This window comes from Nelumbo nucifera, chromosome 7 (assembly GCF_055504915.1).
Source record: "Nelumbo nucifera cultivar China Antique chromosome 7, China Antique-T2T, whole genome shotgun sequence".
Classification (NCBI taxonomy): domain Eukaryota; kingdom Viridiplantae; phylum Streptophyta; class Magnoliopsida; order Proteales; family Nelumbonaceae; genus Nelumbo; species Nelumbo nucifera.
The window spans coordinates 54,714,245-54,733,758 of NC_142655.1; the positions used below are offsets into that span (position 1 = coordinate 54,714,245).

Below are 19,514 nucleotides of genomic sequence, written 5' to 3' on the forward strand. Positions count from 1 at the left end.
CACGCTTAATAGATCTTGAGCTTTAAGCTACCTTTCGATTGGAATATAAGCGATAAGTTGATTGTGCCAGTGGATCGTCACCTTCCATCATGGAACTAGAAAATTTGACTAACAACTGCTTGTTTCTGTGATGCCATAGATTTCTCACAATCGGACGGTGAGCTGGGGATGGAGTAGATTGATGATACGACTTCAAGGTAGTGTTGTAAGGGTGTTTTGGTCAGATAAATAGTAGTGGTAATTTCGTAAAAGTTGGATAATAGATTGGAGAAACATGGAATTACATCCTTGTTTATTTTTAAACCTTTGGTGGAGAACTTGAGACTCGGCAGTGGTTTGACTGACAAGACTCGAAATATCGGATGTATTAAGGTAAAAAAGGGGGCGGAGATTAGTGGAAAATCTCGAAAAAATCCCAAAACAACAAAGAGACAAGGAGAGAGAGAGAGGGAGAGGACTCGGGGGAGAGAGAGGCTTCAGGCCTTCAGCCGTAGTTTCTGTCTGAGAACTTCGAAAGTTGTGGAATTTAGAATCAGGAAAGGGTAACAGAGGAGGGAGAAGGGATGATCTAGTTGAATTTTGAGACAGAAAATTCTCTTCGGTTGTAGACTTGTAGCAGTGGCGGTTTTACTTCAGCCTGCTTGATTACTGGGAAGAAAAAACCAGCAAAAACTAGCAACTGTAGCTGCTTGAGGATATAGTTCACGGGATTCAGCTGTTTCAGGTACAGGATAAGATAAAACGATTGCTTTGATCTCGATCTTGCTGGTTCTTTGGTGATTTGGACTTAACTCGAGTTGGATCTATTGAAAGGCGCCGTTTTTGTGGATTTTAGTTGTGATTGTTTGTTCAACTGTTCTCATCGTCAGTTCTGCCTGGTTTTTGATTTGGGGCCTGGGGTAGGTGATGTAGTTAGTTGATTATTTCTTTCTTGGGTGTATTTGGTTGCATGTTGAAGTGATGTTCTTGTTTTTTCTTCGTGTTCTAGAAACCCTGATTGAGGCGTTCGAGTTCTTTGAATGACCAGATCGATAGGGAAAACGTAGGTACAAGCTGAAGTAGTGTTTGCGGAACATGTAGATTTCTATATAACGAAATTGAGATGATCACCCCTGAGGATCTTTGCTACACGGGTGTTTCAATAGAATATGGTTTTGTTTTTTTAATAATTTTTGCATTTACGAATAGTTTCTAGCTGGGCGTTAATTGGTAGAGTGCTCCTTGAGCCTATTATTTTCAGTAGTTATAAACTCTACTCTGTTTTTCCCTTTTTCAATAACCTTATTTTTTTTACTCTGTTTTTCCCCAATTTATTGTGCACATATTGTTTCATAGGATCTTTTTCCTCTATAACGTATAATACCACTAGGTCAGAGCTTAATACAGGAATTTCTAGTTTTGAGCTTTTAGTATTTGGGAAGTTGTGATATGCACCAGCCTTCCAAGTACAGTTCTTTTCTTCCCTTCTTTTTCTTTTTTTTTTTTTTTTTTTTTTTTTTTTTCTTTTGATGGGTTATGGATCAGTGACTCGGTGGTCAACTATAAATTGTTAGACTGATGAAGGTTGGATCTGATCCTGGATCTGGCGTCTGATTTATTGCCTCACATATGTTGTCTTGTGCACATCCTGGCTATTGGATACACCAATATCTGACAAATTATTGGACAAGACTGTCAAAGTTCAAGTAGATGTGAATAGATTTTCTGGTTTTAATCTTACCCATTTTTAGTATTTAGTAAAATGATTAATAAAAACTAACAAGCTTTTTCTCCCTTGTGAAAGCCATTTATAGATGTGTTTATTAATGTTTTGTAAAATAGCATTGTGATACGAAAACCACAATAAACAAATTAATGGGTTTGAGGAATAAAAAATTATACCCCACCTGATTGAACTGCCATGGATGAAATAGAACATTAATAGTGGCCTTCCGAAAGATTATATTGTGTTAATCAAATTGGCTGGCCCTGTTTATATGCTTGCTCAAATAGCCAGAAAAAACGCTTTATCTAGTGAATGGAATTTATGGTAGAATATGCATTGCAATGTTAGATGTTGAATAGAGAAGGGTTTCCCTAGGGGAAAAATGAGGGTTGCTACATTACTTGATAATAAAGAAATAACTGGAGGGTTTACATTCTCAAAAAGATCTATTATTTGTTATGATCTTTTATAAGGAAAAGATAATTATTCCTCACTCCTTTCTCTTTCTAATACTCAGTCCAAGTTATCGGATCTAAGAGGAAGCCCCATTCATTATTAAACAGGGAAAAAATAATCAATGAGGGAAAACAAGATAAAAAGGAAGAAAAGAAGCTCCGTTTCCCTTTTCATCCATTTTCTTTTATGTGCAGATGATGTTAGGTCAAGTCAACTGGTAACTTGGACTTATCCGTGCTTTTATTTTGTTAGTTTGAACTGAACAACCATTTATTTCTGGAATTCTGTTTTGTTGAACTTAATTGTCAATTCTTGTTAGATTTTATGAATGCATACATACACAAAATATAAAATACATTTTAAAGGTTCTGACATATGGTAGAAATTTGCCATTAATCCTGCATGCTATAGTGATCATTCACTTCATAAGAAAATTACTGAAATCTTGTTTCCTGCTTCAGAATCCCTGTTTGAGGAACTCATCTGCTGATATGGATCACCGATAGTGGAACTCACTCTTAGTAGTTACATGTCAGAACTTTCTGTTAGAATGATTTCCATTTGATCCTCATGGTGGTATCAGACTGGGGGTTTGTCCCCTATAGAGTAAATTTAAATGGAAAGAAAACTGGAGAAAGGGAAGATGGAGCAATCCAAAAGCTATGAGCAGCTTCGATCTATTTCCATGGAAACTAAGAATGAAGAACTTGGTCCTTCAGGTCAGAGGCCCATGCAGGACCCATCAAGCTTGATTAATACTAATGTTAGACCTCCAGAGTTTGTAATGAGTGGAACCAAGCCTGTACTTAATTACTCCATCCAGACAGGTGAGGAATTTGCTCTTGAATTTATGCGTGAACGGGTGAATCCCAGAAAGCCTTCTGTTCCATCTGCCTCTGGTGATCTACCCAGTGCAACACGCTATATGGATCTGAAAGGAATTCTGGGCATTTCTCATACAGGTTCTGAGAGTGGTTCAGATATTTCAATGATTGCCCCAGCAGACAAGGGTGGTGCTAAGGAGTTTGAGAGAAAGGGATCTTCTATGCATGAAAACAAAGGTTATTATGAATCTGTGCATTCAGTTCCACGTACCTCATCAAAAAATGGTAGTAATCGAGGACTTGTCCATGGTTATGCCTCTTCTGGAGCTTCTGATGGTGGACCAGCAAAACTTAAGTTTCTGTGTAGCTTTGGGGGTAAAATCCTACCCCGGCCTAGTGATGGGAAACTCAGGTATGTTGGGGGTGAAACACGCATTATACGGATAAGCAAGGACATTTCTTGGCAGGAGCTTATGCAAAAAGCACTAACGATTTATGGTCAAGCTCATACAATCAAATATCAACTTCCTGGAGAGGATCTTGATGCTCTGGTTTCTGTCTCTTGTGATGAGGATCTGCAGAACATGATGGAGGAATGCAATGTGCTGGGAGATGGGGAAGGATCACAGAAACTTAGGATGTTTCTGTTTTCCGCCATTGATTTGGATGATCCCCACTTTACTCTGGGCAGCATTGATGGGGACTCAGAAGTTCAATATGTAGTTGCTGTCAATGGAATGGAATTGGGACCAAGAAGGAACTCAAGTGGGCATGATTTGGCAAGCAGTTTAGCAAATAATTTGGATGAGCTGCTGAGTCTTGACCTTGAAAAGGTATGTACCAGAGTTGCAGCAGAACCGGCTATGGAAAGAACTACACCTTTGACAGGTATTCTGGTCCCTCCTTCCACCAAATCTTCTCAGCTAATGCCAACCAATCTGCCCAGTGCTTATGAAACCCATGTGCAGTCTTATCAGGGTCAGATAATGCATCATGAAGAATCTGAACAATACTTGTTCTCTGCTATACCCCCACCTCAGAGCTTCCACAATATGGATCGGAGGAATGCCATTCCCTCGTCTGGTCCATCACATCATGGCTTCCATGCACATCCTACAAATTATGTGCCATTTGGGGAAAGTTCAATTCCAATACCCCACCCTGGGAATCTGATTCAGCAAGGGGGCTTGACTGTTGGGAAGCCATATAATGTCTTACAAGGACATGATTCTGAAGTGCTGATAAAGGACACTAAGCAGAAGCTTGATGGTTCAATCCAGAAAAATAGTGAATCTGAACAGATTCGATCTTTAGAAAATGCATATTTTACTTCTTCACAGCCACATGATGGTTCTGTTCTTCATTCTATTCCCACTGAGGAAGTACCTGTTGCTACTACTGCACCAGAAAGAGGAGGAGGACCTATGTTGTCTTCAAAAAGTGACAAAAAGCTCCAGGAACCTGTACAAGGTTCAGTGCCAGCAGATACTGTTAGCATTGGTCAGACTCATAAGTCTAATGATGATGACCCTTACCATGCATCTGGAGGAGTGTCGACAGTTGGATATACTGACTCTGAAGCTGATCCAAGTGATTTTAGCTACCCAGAACTACCTGTGCTTCCTCATAGGGGTTTTCAGTCTGAGAGGATCCCAAGGGAGCTGGGAGAGTCACAGAACCGGTTATCAAAATCTGATGATTCTTATGGTTCTCAATTTCTTTTATCTCATTCACGTTCTGATATGGCACAGCAAAACCCAATCACAGAATCTGCTGAAAAATTGCACGAAGGGAATTTGGTTACCCAGACTGAGCAGTCTGTATCATCAGCACAACCACTATATGTGAATCCTACAACCATTGGAGATGGGCTGATGGAATTTGCGAAGTATAAAGAACTGGCTGATGTGATCAATCAAATGAATCCTAAGTTTTCTGAGGAGGGCAAGGAGTCAACATTTCAAAAATCAGAATTGAACAAGGGAGTTCTCAGCCCTGTAGATGATAAAGATACTGTCAATGAGGATGCATCCCACCGTGGGCTCAAGGTCAAAGGTAACCATAAAGAACACACTGTCGATGAAGCAGAAGCTGGATCTGAACATCCATCTGCAAGCCAAGAAACTTCCTCTAAGCATCAGGAAGATTCTGCTTCTAATCTACCGGAGGTTCAATGGGGTGATGTGACTGCCAAGAATACAAATGTTGATAGCACTAAAGCACATATGGATCCTTTTGGTTGGACAGAGAACTCAGCTAGAGCTGTTTCTAGAGAAGAACCCTCTGTCAGTGTTGCCACAAAGGAACAGGGAGACATTCTTATTGATATCAATGATCGGTTTCCTCGTGATTTCCTTTCTGATATATTTTTGAAGGCAAGAGAATCTGAGGATATATCTGGCATTAGTCCACTGAACAAAGATGGAACTGGTTTGAGCTTGAATATGGAGAATCATGAACCGCAGCATTGGTCCTTCTTTCAGAAATTGGCACAAGATGAGTTTGTCAGGAAAAATGTTTCTCTTATGGACCAAGACCATCTTGGATATTCATCTCCACTTACAAAAGTTGAAGAAGCAGCAACTGGGGCTTACAATTTCCCACCCTTGAAGAGGGATGGGGTTGCCTTGGGACATGATTCTCAAATCAATTTTGAGGAGGAAGTTCAGCTAGAATCATCTGGTGCTGGTGGAACTGATACCATTACTTCACATCCTAATTACAATCATCCTCAGGTCAAGGATAGTGAAGGTATACAGTTTGATGGTCTGTCATACTCTAAAGCTGTGGAGAATGTAATGACACCTGATTCAGAATATGAGGTACTTTTCCTTGATGTAGTTTGATTTAGAAGTAGTTTTTAATCAAAATTGTTTGCTTGTGCCCAGGCTTTCTGAATTTCTTTGGATGTTTGCAGGATGTTAAATTTGAAATTGGAAATATTGGTTTACCTCTTCTTGACTCTCCTCTGGGTGATTTTGATATAAGTACGTTGCAGGTAAACATGCATAAACATTTCTGCTTCACCTGGGAAGTGTGATAGGACATGGACTTAATATAATTATAATGTTCATCAAAAGATTTAGTTTTTATTACATCTTTATTGCGAATGGCTTATTATGAACAATAGCACCCTGGTCCTATTATATCAGTACCGGCAATTGTTTTGCATCTTTAGAGCAGGTATTTAACTCGAATACAGTGTGCGACATTAGTTTTACGGCTGATCCTTCTCTAAATTAGATATGGGTAAAGTTGGGAGTGCAGATCTTCAACTCCCCAACATAATACCATTTATATTTTGTAGTTCTTGTTACTGGTGAAACCAGTATTGCATAGGCATGTACGTCAAATCAGAATACAATGCATATCCTGGAGTCCGATTCAGCATGATGAAAAAACAATAACTCATGGACTCTTAAAATACCCTTCACTTTGTTAAATTTAACATTATAAGATTATAGAGAAGTTATTAAAAGATTATCTTTGTTGCTTAATACAACTTTGTAGGCAAAATGACATCCAATTCAATGTATACATGGGTTGTTTTTTTATCAGTAGCTGTAAAGTGTTATATTCATCGAATGAAAGTGAATAGCAGTTATGGGATGGTTAGTCCTGGATAGGGCTAGCCATCAAAGTGAAATTTCAGTTTTAATTATAATTCTCCCTTTGCTGTACAATTCACTAGGGCTGTAAATGGGTTGGATCTACCTGACTGAACCAAACCAACCAAATTGATTATTATATCAGTTATTTTTTTCGATAATTTATATCAGTTCTGGTTCCATGTTCTGTCCCAATGGGTTGGTTCCATTTCCAGGTTTCGTGTCTTGATTATTATTGGGTCAAGACCAGTTTTTGCTGTCCCAAAGTGACTCAGAACTAACAGATTATATATAATTCTATATAATATAATTGTTATATATATTAAATATATAATATATATTAAATGACTACTTGTTTTGAATATACAAGTAGTCCATGTAATTGAAAATTAGAAGAATTTAATAGATAAGCAAAGGTTGGTTTAGTGAATTCTGCTTCTTTCTCTCTCTCTCTCTCTCTCTCGGTCTCCACCTACCTGCCTGCCTGTATAAAAGGAATAGGCTATAAACAACAATGATGAGATGTACAGATTGCAATTTGAAAGTGAGATAGGCTTGGAGAATTCGGTGATAGAAGGGGACTCCAAGGTGGTGGTGGGTTGGCTTAGAGACCCAGACTCAGTGGTATGGTGTTATAGAAATGAAATGACTTATACTTAAAAAAAATGATGAGATATAAAGCCGGCTTTGGCTAAAAATGAGTATTCACTTCTCAAAATAGTACCAGTTGATTCCCGGTGTGGTGATCTCCATTCCATGTGTTCCCTTACAGGCCCTGCTTTTGTTAATGTATCAGTCCTTACGGGCCCTATTTGGATGAGCTGTTCAAATGGCTACTTCCCATCTGCCAACCTGTTGACAGATGTTGGGATCCAAGGATAATTTGTACCCAGCTCTGCAGCTAACCTCTCAACTTCCCTCATCATATATCTGTATTTCAAAAGAGCCCATACCGTTCTTTTTTTCCAGCTCACAACTGTATGATTCTTCTTCCACCATCAAATTTCTATATCTAAGTGATTTAGCCAGTCTCAGCCTTGTAGAACTGCCATCAATCCAGCCTGAGCTGAACCTCTATGTCCAACGGGTTCTCTCAGTTCTTACTTCTAAGTGATCCATCTCTTTGCTGTCTCTTCTAATAGCAAAAGTTCTCTTTCTTCCTTATCTCTTGCTCATTCTTTAGCATATGTCAAGCTATTTATTTACTTCTATCTCTGTCCACCATTTTTAATTTCTTAAATTACTTTCCTTCACCCTAAAAACTCCACTATCAGATCTTAAAGTTGTAGGAGCCCCTACCAGTCTGCTATCAGTAAGGTGGGGAATGTCCAATGCTGTATCTGAGTTAAAATTGAAGTCATCAACACAGACTTGACCTCAGTTTTGAAGTGTCTGGGTAACATACCTTTTTGCTCATTAACTCATGGACTGGCCTTGCTCTGTAAAAGAATTTAAGAGTATATGTCTAAGATTTTGATATGGACTGGAAGGAGATAATAAAGTGTTGGGACTGCAATCTCCGCTCAAACCGGCTAGTCTCCTCAGCCCCTTGGAAAGGTATCACCTCCATTCATAACCTCTTCTTTTCTTTTACAAGATTTAGGGTGGGTAACGGAAATAGAATAAAATTCTGGACTGATCTGTGGTGGAGTGATTCCACCTTGGTAGACTCCTATCCTAGGATTTACAGCCTTACCCTAAACAAAGATGCAACCATTTCTCAGTGCCTCTCCTATTCCTCCAATGAAAAAGTAACATTAACTTGAACCTCAGAAGACCCTTAAGGGAACTGGAGATAAGCGAGTTAGCTGACCTCCTCCTCTCCCTCAAAGAAGTTTACATTTCCCCAAACTCCCAAGATTCCCGAATCTGGAAACCACACCCAGGAGGTGAGTTCTCGTCTAAGACTTTTTTCGAAGCTCAGGTAGACCGAGACTGTGGCTTCCCCTTCAAGAAAATCTGGTGCAAGTTTGTCCCCTCAAGAGTGAGTTTCTTCGTATGGGAGGTGTGTCTGAATCGAGTTAACACTTGCGAGTTACTTCAGAAGAAGAACCTTGGAAGGCTTTATATCTCCCCCCATGTTTGTATCCTCTGTCTTTGTGAGGGTGAGACAGCTGATCACCTCTTTTTTTTTGATGAATACTGATCACCTCTTTATACACTGCCAGGTAACCAGAAACATCTGGAACTACTTCCTTCAGCTAGCTGGGTATAGTTGGGTGGCTCCCAATCACCTTCGGGATTGGATTTCTCAATGGCATGGAAGAGGCCTGAGCAAGAGAGGGAAGGCTTACTGGCTGATAGTGCTTCAAGCAGTACTTTGGGGAATCTGGGAGGAAAGGAACAATCGTCTGTTTGAAAATAAGGCAAAATCTAAGGGTGAGCTGCTCAATCACATTGTTTATCACTGTAATCAGTGGGCTTCCAGCTCAAAAGAGTTCAAAGGAGTCAATATCAACGATCTCAACAGGAATGCGGTCCACTTTCTGCACTCCTCCCCATACACTCCTCACACACCTAGAGTCCCCTCAACAAGAAGGGCAAGAACTTGGACTCTAAATTTGATGGAAGTGCCCTGGGTAACCTTGGAGTTGCCGGTATAGGGGGAATGCTAAGAGATGAAAATGGACTCGTTTGCTGGGTTTACAGTGGACCGATTGGATTAGCTGACTCCACAAAGGCTGAAGTATTAGCAGCTCTAACAGGGATTTGCCTAGTCAGGAAACTGGGTATTCAGAACTTCTCCATCCAAGGTGACTCAGCAAACACCATAAAATGGTTAGGACAACAGGAAGCTGGACCGTGGAGACTTAGTCACTTCTTATCAGAGGCAAGAGATCTATTGGCTCTTATAAATGCTTCTCTGTACTGGATTCCAAGGGAGTTAAATGCTACTGCAGATGGTTTAGCAAAACTAGGTGCTAATCTGGAGTCCTTGTATTGTGACAAATTTCCTCCTGCATAACTCTCAGGGGTCTGTCCCCTGTTATGTATCTGTACACCTCCTTGTGTACCTCTTTCTCTTTTTAACGAAATCAGTTATTTTTTCTCAAAAAAAACTTTATATTATGTCACACTATTGTGTTCTAAAGTTTTCTTTCCCTCTTGTTTATTTCTTTCTTTCTATCAAAAGTAAAAAATGCCACTATTCCAACTAGCAAGAAGGTTTAAATTTGGTTAATAAGATGTCAAATGGATGAGAGCCAATGCCATACACTTGAGAACTTGTAGTGGAAGAGTATAGGGCTAATGGACTAACCATCTATTATTGAGTGAGAGTACTTTGAGCTACCCTCTCCCTTTAGCCATTAATTGTGATATCTGTTGAAGTGTGAAGAGAAAATACAGCAATAATGAGAAAAAGAAAAAGAAATAGAAGAAAAGAAAAGGTGAGAATGATACTTGAATGTGGAAGAGTGGTTCACTCAACCACTCCTAGAAGAATTTATAATAGTCTCGGTATAAATAACAAAAGATAGTAGCACCCCTGTTTATGTAAATTCTGGACTGTTGTATTCTTGTTTACAACCTATTATTAAAAATAGTCCCCTTCAATCTATTATTAGCTTCCATTGTCCTTGCACCTTTCTTGTGCCTTGCATTTTTGAACCTTGTGTTGGTTGAGTGATGATAATTGCAGCTTGATTAGTTAAATACAACTAAATAGAACTTTTCAAATACAACACTTAACTTTTTCAAGAGTGTCTTCAATTTACTGTTGCATGGACTCTCCTAAATAGATAAACATGTCCATCTCAAACACACAATGGAGTCCTCATGGATTCTTGAGGACACTTCCATGTAACATTTCCTTTCTATCTCTTAGCTTATTTGACATAAATGAACAACTAATATACAAGATGAATGCCATTTTTGTTTCAAACATTACTTTGTAACAAAGGCAATTTTTTTTTTGTAGGTATATAATGTTAGAATTCAAAAAATATGAGCTATTTTAATAGTATACATTTTTACCTAAAATTCTGCCTTTTCCATCTCTGAAGACGTCCCCTATACTCGAGTGTCCTGGGTTGCCAATAGAACTACCATTGAAGTTCAGCTTTACCCTATTTTGTATTGGTGGGGACCGAAGTTCCTGTATCACAGGTTTAAGAGAGTTTGTACTTGCCACAACACCCCAGTTCCTGTAAATATCTTCAGCTGAGAAGTCTTTAAATTCATCAATTGTTTTCAGCCAGTGGATATTTTTTAGTCACTCCTACAATTTCCTGCTTAGATCTAGCCATCCTTTTAAGAATCCTGTTATTTCTTTCTTCCCAAACTGACCAAAGCACTGCTGCTCTTGTAGCTATCCACATAATTCTTCCCCTCTTCTTCGGTTGCCTGAAAAAATTTGGGTCAAAGAGGCCTACCACATTCATGGGAGGGGTCCACCTGCAACCAAAGAGAGAAGAGAACCAAGACCAAGTAAAGGACACAAAAGGACAGGAAATCAATAGATGTGTGATTGTCTCACCAGATCTCAAGCAGAGACTACAAACATGGGGTGAAAGGCATAGATGTGGCTTTTTTCTCTGCAGCAAATCCAAGGTGTTGATTTTTTGGAGTACCACCTCCCACTAAAAAGCCCTAATTTTTGAAGGCATAGGGCTACACCAAACCTCCTTTGTTGGAAAGTTTCCTGCAAGGTTAGATGACTGAAGAGGACCTTAAAGGAGGAATAAGTAAAAAAGGGGAAGGTTTCCACATTCTGCTATCCAAACAAGATTGGTCTAGATAAACTGTCCCTAGTAGAGCAACAAGTTCATCAACCATTCCCATTTTGAGCCCCTTAACCCTCTCCTCAAACCCAAATTCCAAGAATTATGAATAAACACTGAGGAGATATTTATCAAAAAAAAAAAAACACTGAGGAGATCACTTTTCTTTTGTTTTCTGAGATAGATTAAATGGAAGGGAACCTATCTCTAAGGGAACTCTCACTGACCCAAACATCTTCCCAGAAAAACACTTTGGAAAATACCTTTACCAGGAAGCTCATCACCATGCACACCACCAAGTATTCAGACAAGTAGGATTTCAAGTATATTCAGTCCCAATTTCTCAGTGTCTTGCTGTTGATTTAACAAATATTTGCTTTTCTTTCATCTCAAACCCTACAGCTAAGAAATTTTTAATAATTTGAGGTACTTCATTCCATTAATGTATTTGTTACATGCACATGAAATGAGAATAATCACCAATGAACAAAATAAAGTAGTGATAAGCATCTATGGTAGAAAAACAATAATGTCCTCAAATATCAACGTGAACAAAATGGATAGGATAAGAACTAGACTTATTACTTTGCAAATATGAAGTTCTACAATGCTTAGCCAGTTGACAAATTTTACATTGTAGACCTAGCAAAGAAGTAAGCTCAAGCAATTCAGGAAAGAATGACTTTAATAAACTAAAACCAAGATGAGTCAAGTGAATGCCTCACAACTTCATCTGGGATTAATCATGTAAAATAAAGACTCATCAATATTACTATACTGATATGCTAAAGATTGAGTAGGAACTCCATTAAAAAATTAGACTGTCATAACCTCATGTTGTCTTCCAATATAGTCTTTCTTGTTCCCAGATTTTGGAAAAGACAACAGTCAAAGAAAAAAAAATATTTCACAACAATTCAATTGCTTTGTTGGACTACTAATAAACAGAAGATTTGTAGTCAAGTGAGGTACATGGAGTTGGTGATGATAGTGGGCCAGGTTTTTACAATGGTAGTAAGAGCATTCTGAGCTGCCTGGGCCTGGCCCAACCTTCATTCGGGGCTTGATAATGTATGTCTGGCCTGGTTGGGCATCTGGGTTTTCCCACATAAGTTTTTAAACTTGAAAAAAAAAACTTAATTTAAATCTAAGTTTATTTTCAGAGTTACAGAAAACTATATATATATCCAGGCCAGGCTGTGAAATGTGGATATGGTCTGAAATGATCATCCCTACATGGAGTGTGGAAGCAAGAGAGATATGATCACTAGGCTTGACTTCATCCTTTGTGGAAAAAGGAGCAAGAGATTGATCAGCTATAGTGACCTTATCATGACCAAACATACTGAATGAAATTATGAAAATGAAAAAAGAGGACATGCAAGTCATACAGTCTAGTGCCCCGGAACCAACAACCTAATAAGATGTTGAAACATGACAAGAAAGGGACTGATTACTTAATGTGGCAAGGGCAATGGAGGAGGAAGACAAACCAAAATTACCTTGCAACCATGCAAGGAGATGACTGAACCTTCTATCTCAGCCTTTGGAATTGTAATCATCTTAGAGGAATGTGATCTGGTAGAATTGGTAGTTAGCTGGATACCAGATAGAAGAAAAACAGTCTTTTGAGAATAAAGGACTGTTTAGAACAGATGCAGAAATCAAAATAAAACAACAGAAATCATTCTTCTAAGGAAGAGAAGATGAAGAAGAAGATGGCGGCAATAAGGGTTCAGAGTAAGAGAGTTTCGAACCTTAATCTCTACTCTTACACCTCTAACACAATTTTATTAAGTTAAACTTTGATAATTTACAAAGAGGCTCTTAGTTGGGCAAGAAATTAAAAGAACGTAACATAGAAAGAATAGGCCCAGAATAAGGCCCATTACAGCAAAGAACATAAAAAATAAAGAAGGATAAACAGCCTATGGGCCATTCGGCCCATCTTCTCTACACAGATGTAGTAACAGCATTTAGATTTATAATTGCTCTTGAACCTTTCAAACTATAGGTGGCAGTTTAGCTTCCAACATTTTTTCCAGTGTGTGATGTGTCTTATGACAATAATCACATTTTAGTTCATCCAAGTGATTATTTGAAGAGCCCTTCCTGCTACTTGCCTTGGGATTTCGTTAGCTATGGCAATACGATCAGACTCATGGGAGTGCTGCATTGCGAATCTCCAAGACTCCAAATCTCTTTTCCCAAAATCAATGAATGTGCCTGAGATGGATATGGAACACTATTAACTCAGTATATGTTGCTTTGTAAATTCAAACTCAAGATTGAGTCCAACAACTCAAAATCCATCTTCTCTACTAGTGTCTTGTACAGCTCTAAGTCCTCTGTGCAATGCCACTTGACACTTTCTATATGTTTGATCTCTTTGCAGAGAGATTGAAGAGAAGTAAGATGATACAGACTTCTCCCCCAACTTTAGAGTATGCACTACCTACTTCAGCTGGTATTGCTGAATTCTCCACTGTGGAGATAAGTCTTGGGTAGCTTTAGTCCAAATCTCCTAGGTAGTGGAAGGAAACGTATAGTTTCTGGGTATCTAATAATGTATTGAACAAACCAACCAGGATATCACCATGAGATTTTCTTGTTCCTACCTACTTAGCGTGGGAGGGATCCTTGGGTGTAGGTGCTTTTCTTGTCTTGTAAGGCTAACTGCCCTTTACCACCAATTGACAACTTGACAGACCAAGCCCGTTCCATAAAATTGTTCCTGTCTGAGTTTTACTGTAGTGATATGAATACTAGGGTTGTCATTACAGTTCTAGTTGAGACTGATCCTATAACTCCCTCGATTTCTAAACACTGAAACAACAATATTCTCCCCTTTTAAGACTTCTAAAGAGACATAGGGGGCCAACAGTATAACTAGCTGCTCCCAGACAAACATTTTGGACACAACACAACTTTCTTCATAGGGCTGCAACTGGGGCATCCCAGCTTGACCCAACCTGAACATGGGCTTGGGTTGAGGCCTCAGTTGGCCCAAACCTGCCTGACATTTGCATAATGACACACCTATGTTGCTGTATACATTGTGTTTTTGTGAAATGTACATATTTATGTATATTATATATTTATACTATCATATGTGCCTTAGAGTATATCTATTTATTTACAATATGCATATTGATTAACCTAAACTCACAACCATACTCAAGCATTTACAAATACAGACATTATGCTTACTATTTATATAAAAAACATCTTTTTTATCAGTATGTATAATCATATTTTTTCTAATTATATATATGCATGTATATATGTATACATGCATTTAGGGGCCATTACTTGGTGCAATGGTAAAATGTCTGGCTGGCAAGTGTGGGAACGCAGGTTTGAGTCTGAGCCTGACGGTCACCACTTTGTGCCAAAAAAAGCCAAAGGTTAGGACCATAACCCAGTCTATGCCTCTCAAGACCATAGATAGCTTGCACCGAGATTGGGTAATGGTCTTTTATATGCATGCATGCATTTATCTTATCAATGGCATCTATACATAATTTTGATCTATTCTACTGCTATATTGGACAGTTGTAAACAATCATGGGATTGTTTTATATTTCTGCTTGGCAGTTCTTTTGTACATTCCTAGTGTGCAGCCTCTAGTTCGTATATGGGTGCTTTTTCGTTTAATATAATTTTATTTTTCACCTTTTCTCAAAGAAAAAAAAAGTCCAATAAAAGGTATATGTGCAAGATTCCTTGTGAAAACCTTTCAAACCCAACCAACCTACCTAGGCCCAACCAAACCCAAGCCAGGCCCAAGTTGTGTTGGGTTAACCTCAGGTTGGGCTTGCGCTAGTAAAGTTGGTCTTGACCTCGGGTTGGGCAGGCCACGTTCAAGTTGTACCCCTATTTTTGCACACCAGTTCAACATAAAATTATCAAAAAACAGTCCAATAGAGAAAGGTGCTAATGTAGAATGAGAGTTTTCAACACAAAACTCTAAAATCTGCATAAAATCTCTCCATACCAAAATCAATTTTCTTGGTTTTTTGTGGAAAAAATGTAGAAAATACCAAACACTAAACAATCTTCCATGACATGAGAAACTCTCTAATTTCACGCTCTGTTAAAATTTAGGTTCCTTTTCCATGAAAAACTCTCCATGAGTGGTGTGATCAGCAGAAGTTTCAGTGTCTGACACTCTGAAAGCCTTTCTCTGATATTCAGTTATGATATCTGATGTAGATAAAGAGAGAATGCTCTAATACAGCAGTAATAAGAGAAGAAAAAAAATAAAGGATAAAGAAAGATGCATGAATGTGAAAGAGTGATTCATCTACCACTCCCACAAGAATTTATATTAATTTCAATGTAAATTGCAGAAGAAAGTAATTCCTCTGTTTATGTAAAGACTAGGGTTACTTGTACCTCTGTTTACAAAACAAGATTAACTACAACAATTTAGGTAATAACAGAGTGTTCCATGGAAATATAGGTTCTCAGTTAGAGAAGCTTTGTCATTGGGAAGACCTCTGAACTGCTTGTTCAGTTGTATTTTGATGACTGCTAATGAAGTTGCAGATGGACTGGCACAAGCAGGAGTTGTAAGACAAAGTTTGCTTTGGTGTTGTCTAGGACATGGGACTGAATTATAACTTTTTATGAATAAAGATAGAGAGTGTTGGTTGGGTGAAAAGGGAACTGGAGATTGAGGGAGATTTACTATTGTTTATATCTCGGGCAAAGCAAAACAGTTCAGCACCTTGGAAGTTCAGATTTGTCTTCAGAGAAATTGACCTACTTGCAAGGAGATTCAATTCTAGTTTTGGTTGGGTGACAGGGGAAGTAAATAGGTTGGCGGATATTTTAGCCAAGCAGGGAGCTGATAGACCCACTCTTTTTCTGGGATTTATTGTAATCTGTTGTAGCTTGGGTTACCTCTTTGCTGGAATATTTGTGCTAAACCAGTAATTAATTAATTTAATAAATGAATTTACTTTGCTGATCAGTGCTTATGTCAGCTTTATGCTGTTGTGTAGCTATCCACTATGGACAGCAGGTTTGTTTTTGATAATGAATATATTTCATAATGCCACTTATTAAAAGAAGCAGTAACTCAAGGAGGCAACCCCTATTGCAAAAATTCACCTTGGTGAGAATATGTGGACCTCCAATAAGACTCCCAAAAACCACTTAATCAAATGAGAAGAGTAATCTGTTTGAAAAAAGGAGCTTTTATATCAATTTTGTAGGTGTATTTGCCCTCCAAACTTGGAACCAACCAGTCCAAGAGCCTCAAACAATGAACCATTCTCTTAACAATATACATATTAACAAGAAATGAAATCCCAAAAACCTATCCACCGCCACATTATGGCTTAACTTCTGCCTTAGTTCCTTTATCAACCATCAAAATGAACATATCCAAGAAAGACATTTTGAGAGGAGAATCAGCATTCCATATTGGGCTATTTAATATATGTGTCCATTTGGGTGATTGCACTGACCAGCATGACCATTGCTATGAGAATTATTTGTAAAATGTGAATTTTCTCCTTAAAACATCTGTTCTTTTTGTCTTTTAGTGATAAATTGTAAATCCTTTCTATTTAGTTTATGGAATTAGTAGTACATGAATGAATATCTGTATTTTAGATTTCTCAAAAACCACTGTGCTGACAACATTGATAGATGTGCCTGGGTCATTATATGGTTATCTGACTATTGTGTTTGGATGCCCATAAATAGATCATTAAAAATGAAGATCTTGAAGAGCTGAGAGAACTGGGATCAGGTACTTTTGGGACTGTGTATCATGGAAAATGGAGGGGGACAGATGTTGCCATCAAAAGAATAAAGAAGAGCTGCTTCACAGGTCGATCATCTGAGCAAGAGAGATTGGTGAGTTCCCAGCTAATGTAAAATCATGTACTGTTGAATGGTAATCTATTTATTTGATAGATAAACAATAGCTGTGCCACATTACTTCTAGTAATGTTAAACTGATTATTTTATTAATAGCTTATTGGAATTTATCTTCCCGTGGATTTTTTTTTCTTATCATTTGGGGCCAGAGACATTTGTTTCATTTTCCAACTCTATATTTGGATAATCAGTAATCATATCATTTCCAGACTGTGGAGTTTTGGAGGGAAGCTGAAATTCTTTCAAAGCTTCACCATCCAAATGTGGTGGCTTTTTATGGTGTAGTGCAAGATGGACCAGGTGGAACACTAGCCACTGTTACTGAATACATGGTGAATGGTTCTCTTAGGCATGTTTTACTTCGTAAGGACAGGTAATCCTCTTCCAAACTGCTCTTTAAGTCATCTCTCTCTCTCTCTCTTTCTCTGTCATACCGAAACATTTTATTCTTGTATTTACCAGGTATCTAGATCGTCGCAAGAGGCTCACAATTGCGATGGATGCAGCTTTTGGAATGGAGTACTTACATTCTAAGAACATTGTACATTTTGATCTGAAATGTGATAATTTGCTTGTAAATCTAAAAGATCCTGCACGACCTATTTGTAAGGTAACTGTTGTGTTATTCATAAAAGCATGATTTTTTTTTTCTCCTTGCAAAAACTTCATTAATGCTGCTAGCATATAGTTCAGACTTTATGTCTTTGTTTTTAATTTCACAGAAATGTTTCACAATGAAACAGAGTATTGTCTGAGTACAAAATATTACTCTTTATACAGGTAGGTGATTTTGGATTGTCTAAAATTAAGAGAAATACACTGGTTTCTGGTGGTGTAAGGGGAACCCTACCGTGGATGGCTCCTGAACTATTGAATGGCAGCAGTAGCAAGGTCTCTGAGAAAGTAAGCTACTACCTTCTTTAAACCCTAACATGCCTGAACAGAGCAAATTCTAACAAGATGGTTGATGCTTCCAAATGTTATAATTTGTCATCGTGGTCTCAACAATTTGAAAATATTTGTTTCCTCAAACCTGAACCTTCTGAAATTTTTGTATCACCCTCAAAAAGAAAAAGAAAAAGATGAAAATTGATAAATGAATTGGAAAAGAAAATTTTTAACGTGCAACTTATGTATATCTGGTTTTTGTTGATTGCCAGGTTGATGTTTTCTCCTTTGGTATTGTCTTGTGGGAGATTCTCACTGGCGAGGAACCTTATGCAAATATGCATTATGGTGCAATTATAGGTGCTTTTCTGATCATTTCACCATCTTCTGTTAATTTTTTGTGTTGCCACTGAGACCAATACATATGGAAATGGAATGCTGTTTTGAAAGGTGATCCGTGGCAAAATGTTGAGTCACGAAGTTGATCCCAGATAACATGCTGGGATACCTTTCTGTGATCATTGGGATCATCAAATGCTGGAAGCTGGATATATCCCATCACTGACATGTTTTCAGTGTTCCTTCTGCTGTTTTTTGTAACCCATTCTTGTGTTCTAATGATCAGTTTAGTTATGCATTGAATGATGTGTGGACCTTTTTTCCTTTTTATACAGGAGGTATTGTGAATAACACGTTGAGGCCCCCTGTGCCAAACTACTGTGACCTTGAATGGAGAAGGCTAATGGAGCAATGTTGGGCTCCCGATCCTCTGGCGCGGCCTTCTTTCACAGAAATAGCCAGTCGTCTGCGTGTGATGTCTGCGGCCAGTCAAACTAAACCACAAGGTTATTCACAGACTCAGGCACCCAAGTAACAGTTTGGTTATTGCGCCATTATTTATGTTTTTTCAACCATGCGATACAGTGATAAGAGTTATTTATTCAATTACATGGGGAACGGTGATTGTGTATTATATTAATATTAGTAGGGGGAATTGCCTCCCATAGGAAGTATTGACATAATTACCTTGTTCAGTTCGCGAGGACAAACGCTGTGATGTTCAAAATTATTATGTCTTGTTGTGCTTGTGCAAAAACCTCAAGGAATTGTTATTGCATGTGAAATCGTTTCTTAATAGAAATACATACTTTGTTTGTCATTTCCTAGTTTTTCATACAATTCTTTTTCAGGTCAATTTTCTGAGTTCTCTGGAATCTTGTCAATAGAAATACATCATCATCATCACCATCACCATCACCATCTAAGCATTGTCCCAACTATATGGGTTAGCGACATGAATCCTGTTTTTCCATTCCATTCATCCATAATTAAATTAAATTATGGGTGTTTAAATCATTTATTACTCTCACCGAATTCCTTATTTGGCAACATTCTTTTCAGTCTCCTTTCTTTCTCA

General features: G+C 38.2%; 1 protein-coding gene across 2 annotated transcripts; it reads left to right on the forward strand.

Annotated features, from left to right (window-relative positions):
* Positions 1-327: 327 nt before the first annotated feature.
* LOC104599652 (RAF-like serine/threonine-protein kinase 20) lies at positions 328-19,256 on the forward strand. 2 transcript variants are annotated; one of them, XM_010262269.2, is made up of 9 exons: positions 328-724; positions 2,623-5,807; positions 5,903-5,983; positions 17,033-17,185; positions 17,419-17,582; positions 17,672-17,819; positions 17,990-18,112; positions 18,370-18,457; positions 18,772-19,256. In XM_010262269.2, exons 2-9 carry the CDS (start codon positions 2,778-2,780, stop codon positions 18,969-18,971), a joined length of 3,987 nt encoding a protein of 1,328 aa, XP_010260571.1. In that variant the 5' UTR covers positions 328-724; positions 2,623-2,777; the 3' UTR covers positions 18,972-19,256. The 2 variants fall into 2 exon arrangements, with proteins under 2 accessions (XP_010260571.1, XP_010260572.1); XM_010262270.2 differs by having other exon boundaries at positions 428-899.
* The last annotated feature ends 258 nt before the right edge of the window (positions 19,257-19,514 follow it).

Excerpts from the sequence above, each read along its gene's own strand:
- LOC104599652 (XM_010262269.2), top strand. The coding sequence starts at position 2,778 with ATGGAAAGAAAACTGGAGAAAGGGAAGATGGAGCAATCCAAAAGCTAT. Across the intron at positions 5,984-17,032 it reads TTGATATAAGTACGTTGCAG|ATCATTAAAAATGAAGATCT; the intron begins GTAAACATGCAT and ends GCCCATAAATAG. Across the intron at positions 18,458-18,771 it reads GCATTATGGTGCAATTATAG|GAGGTATTGTGAATAACACG; the intron begins GTGCTTTTCTGA and ends CTTTTTATACAG.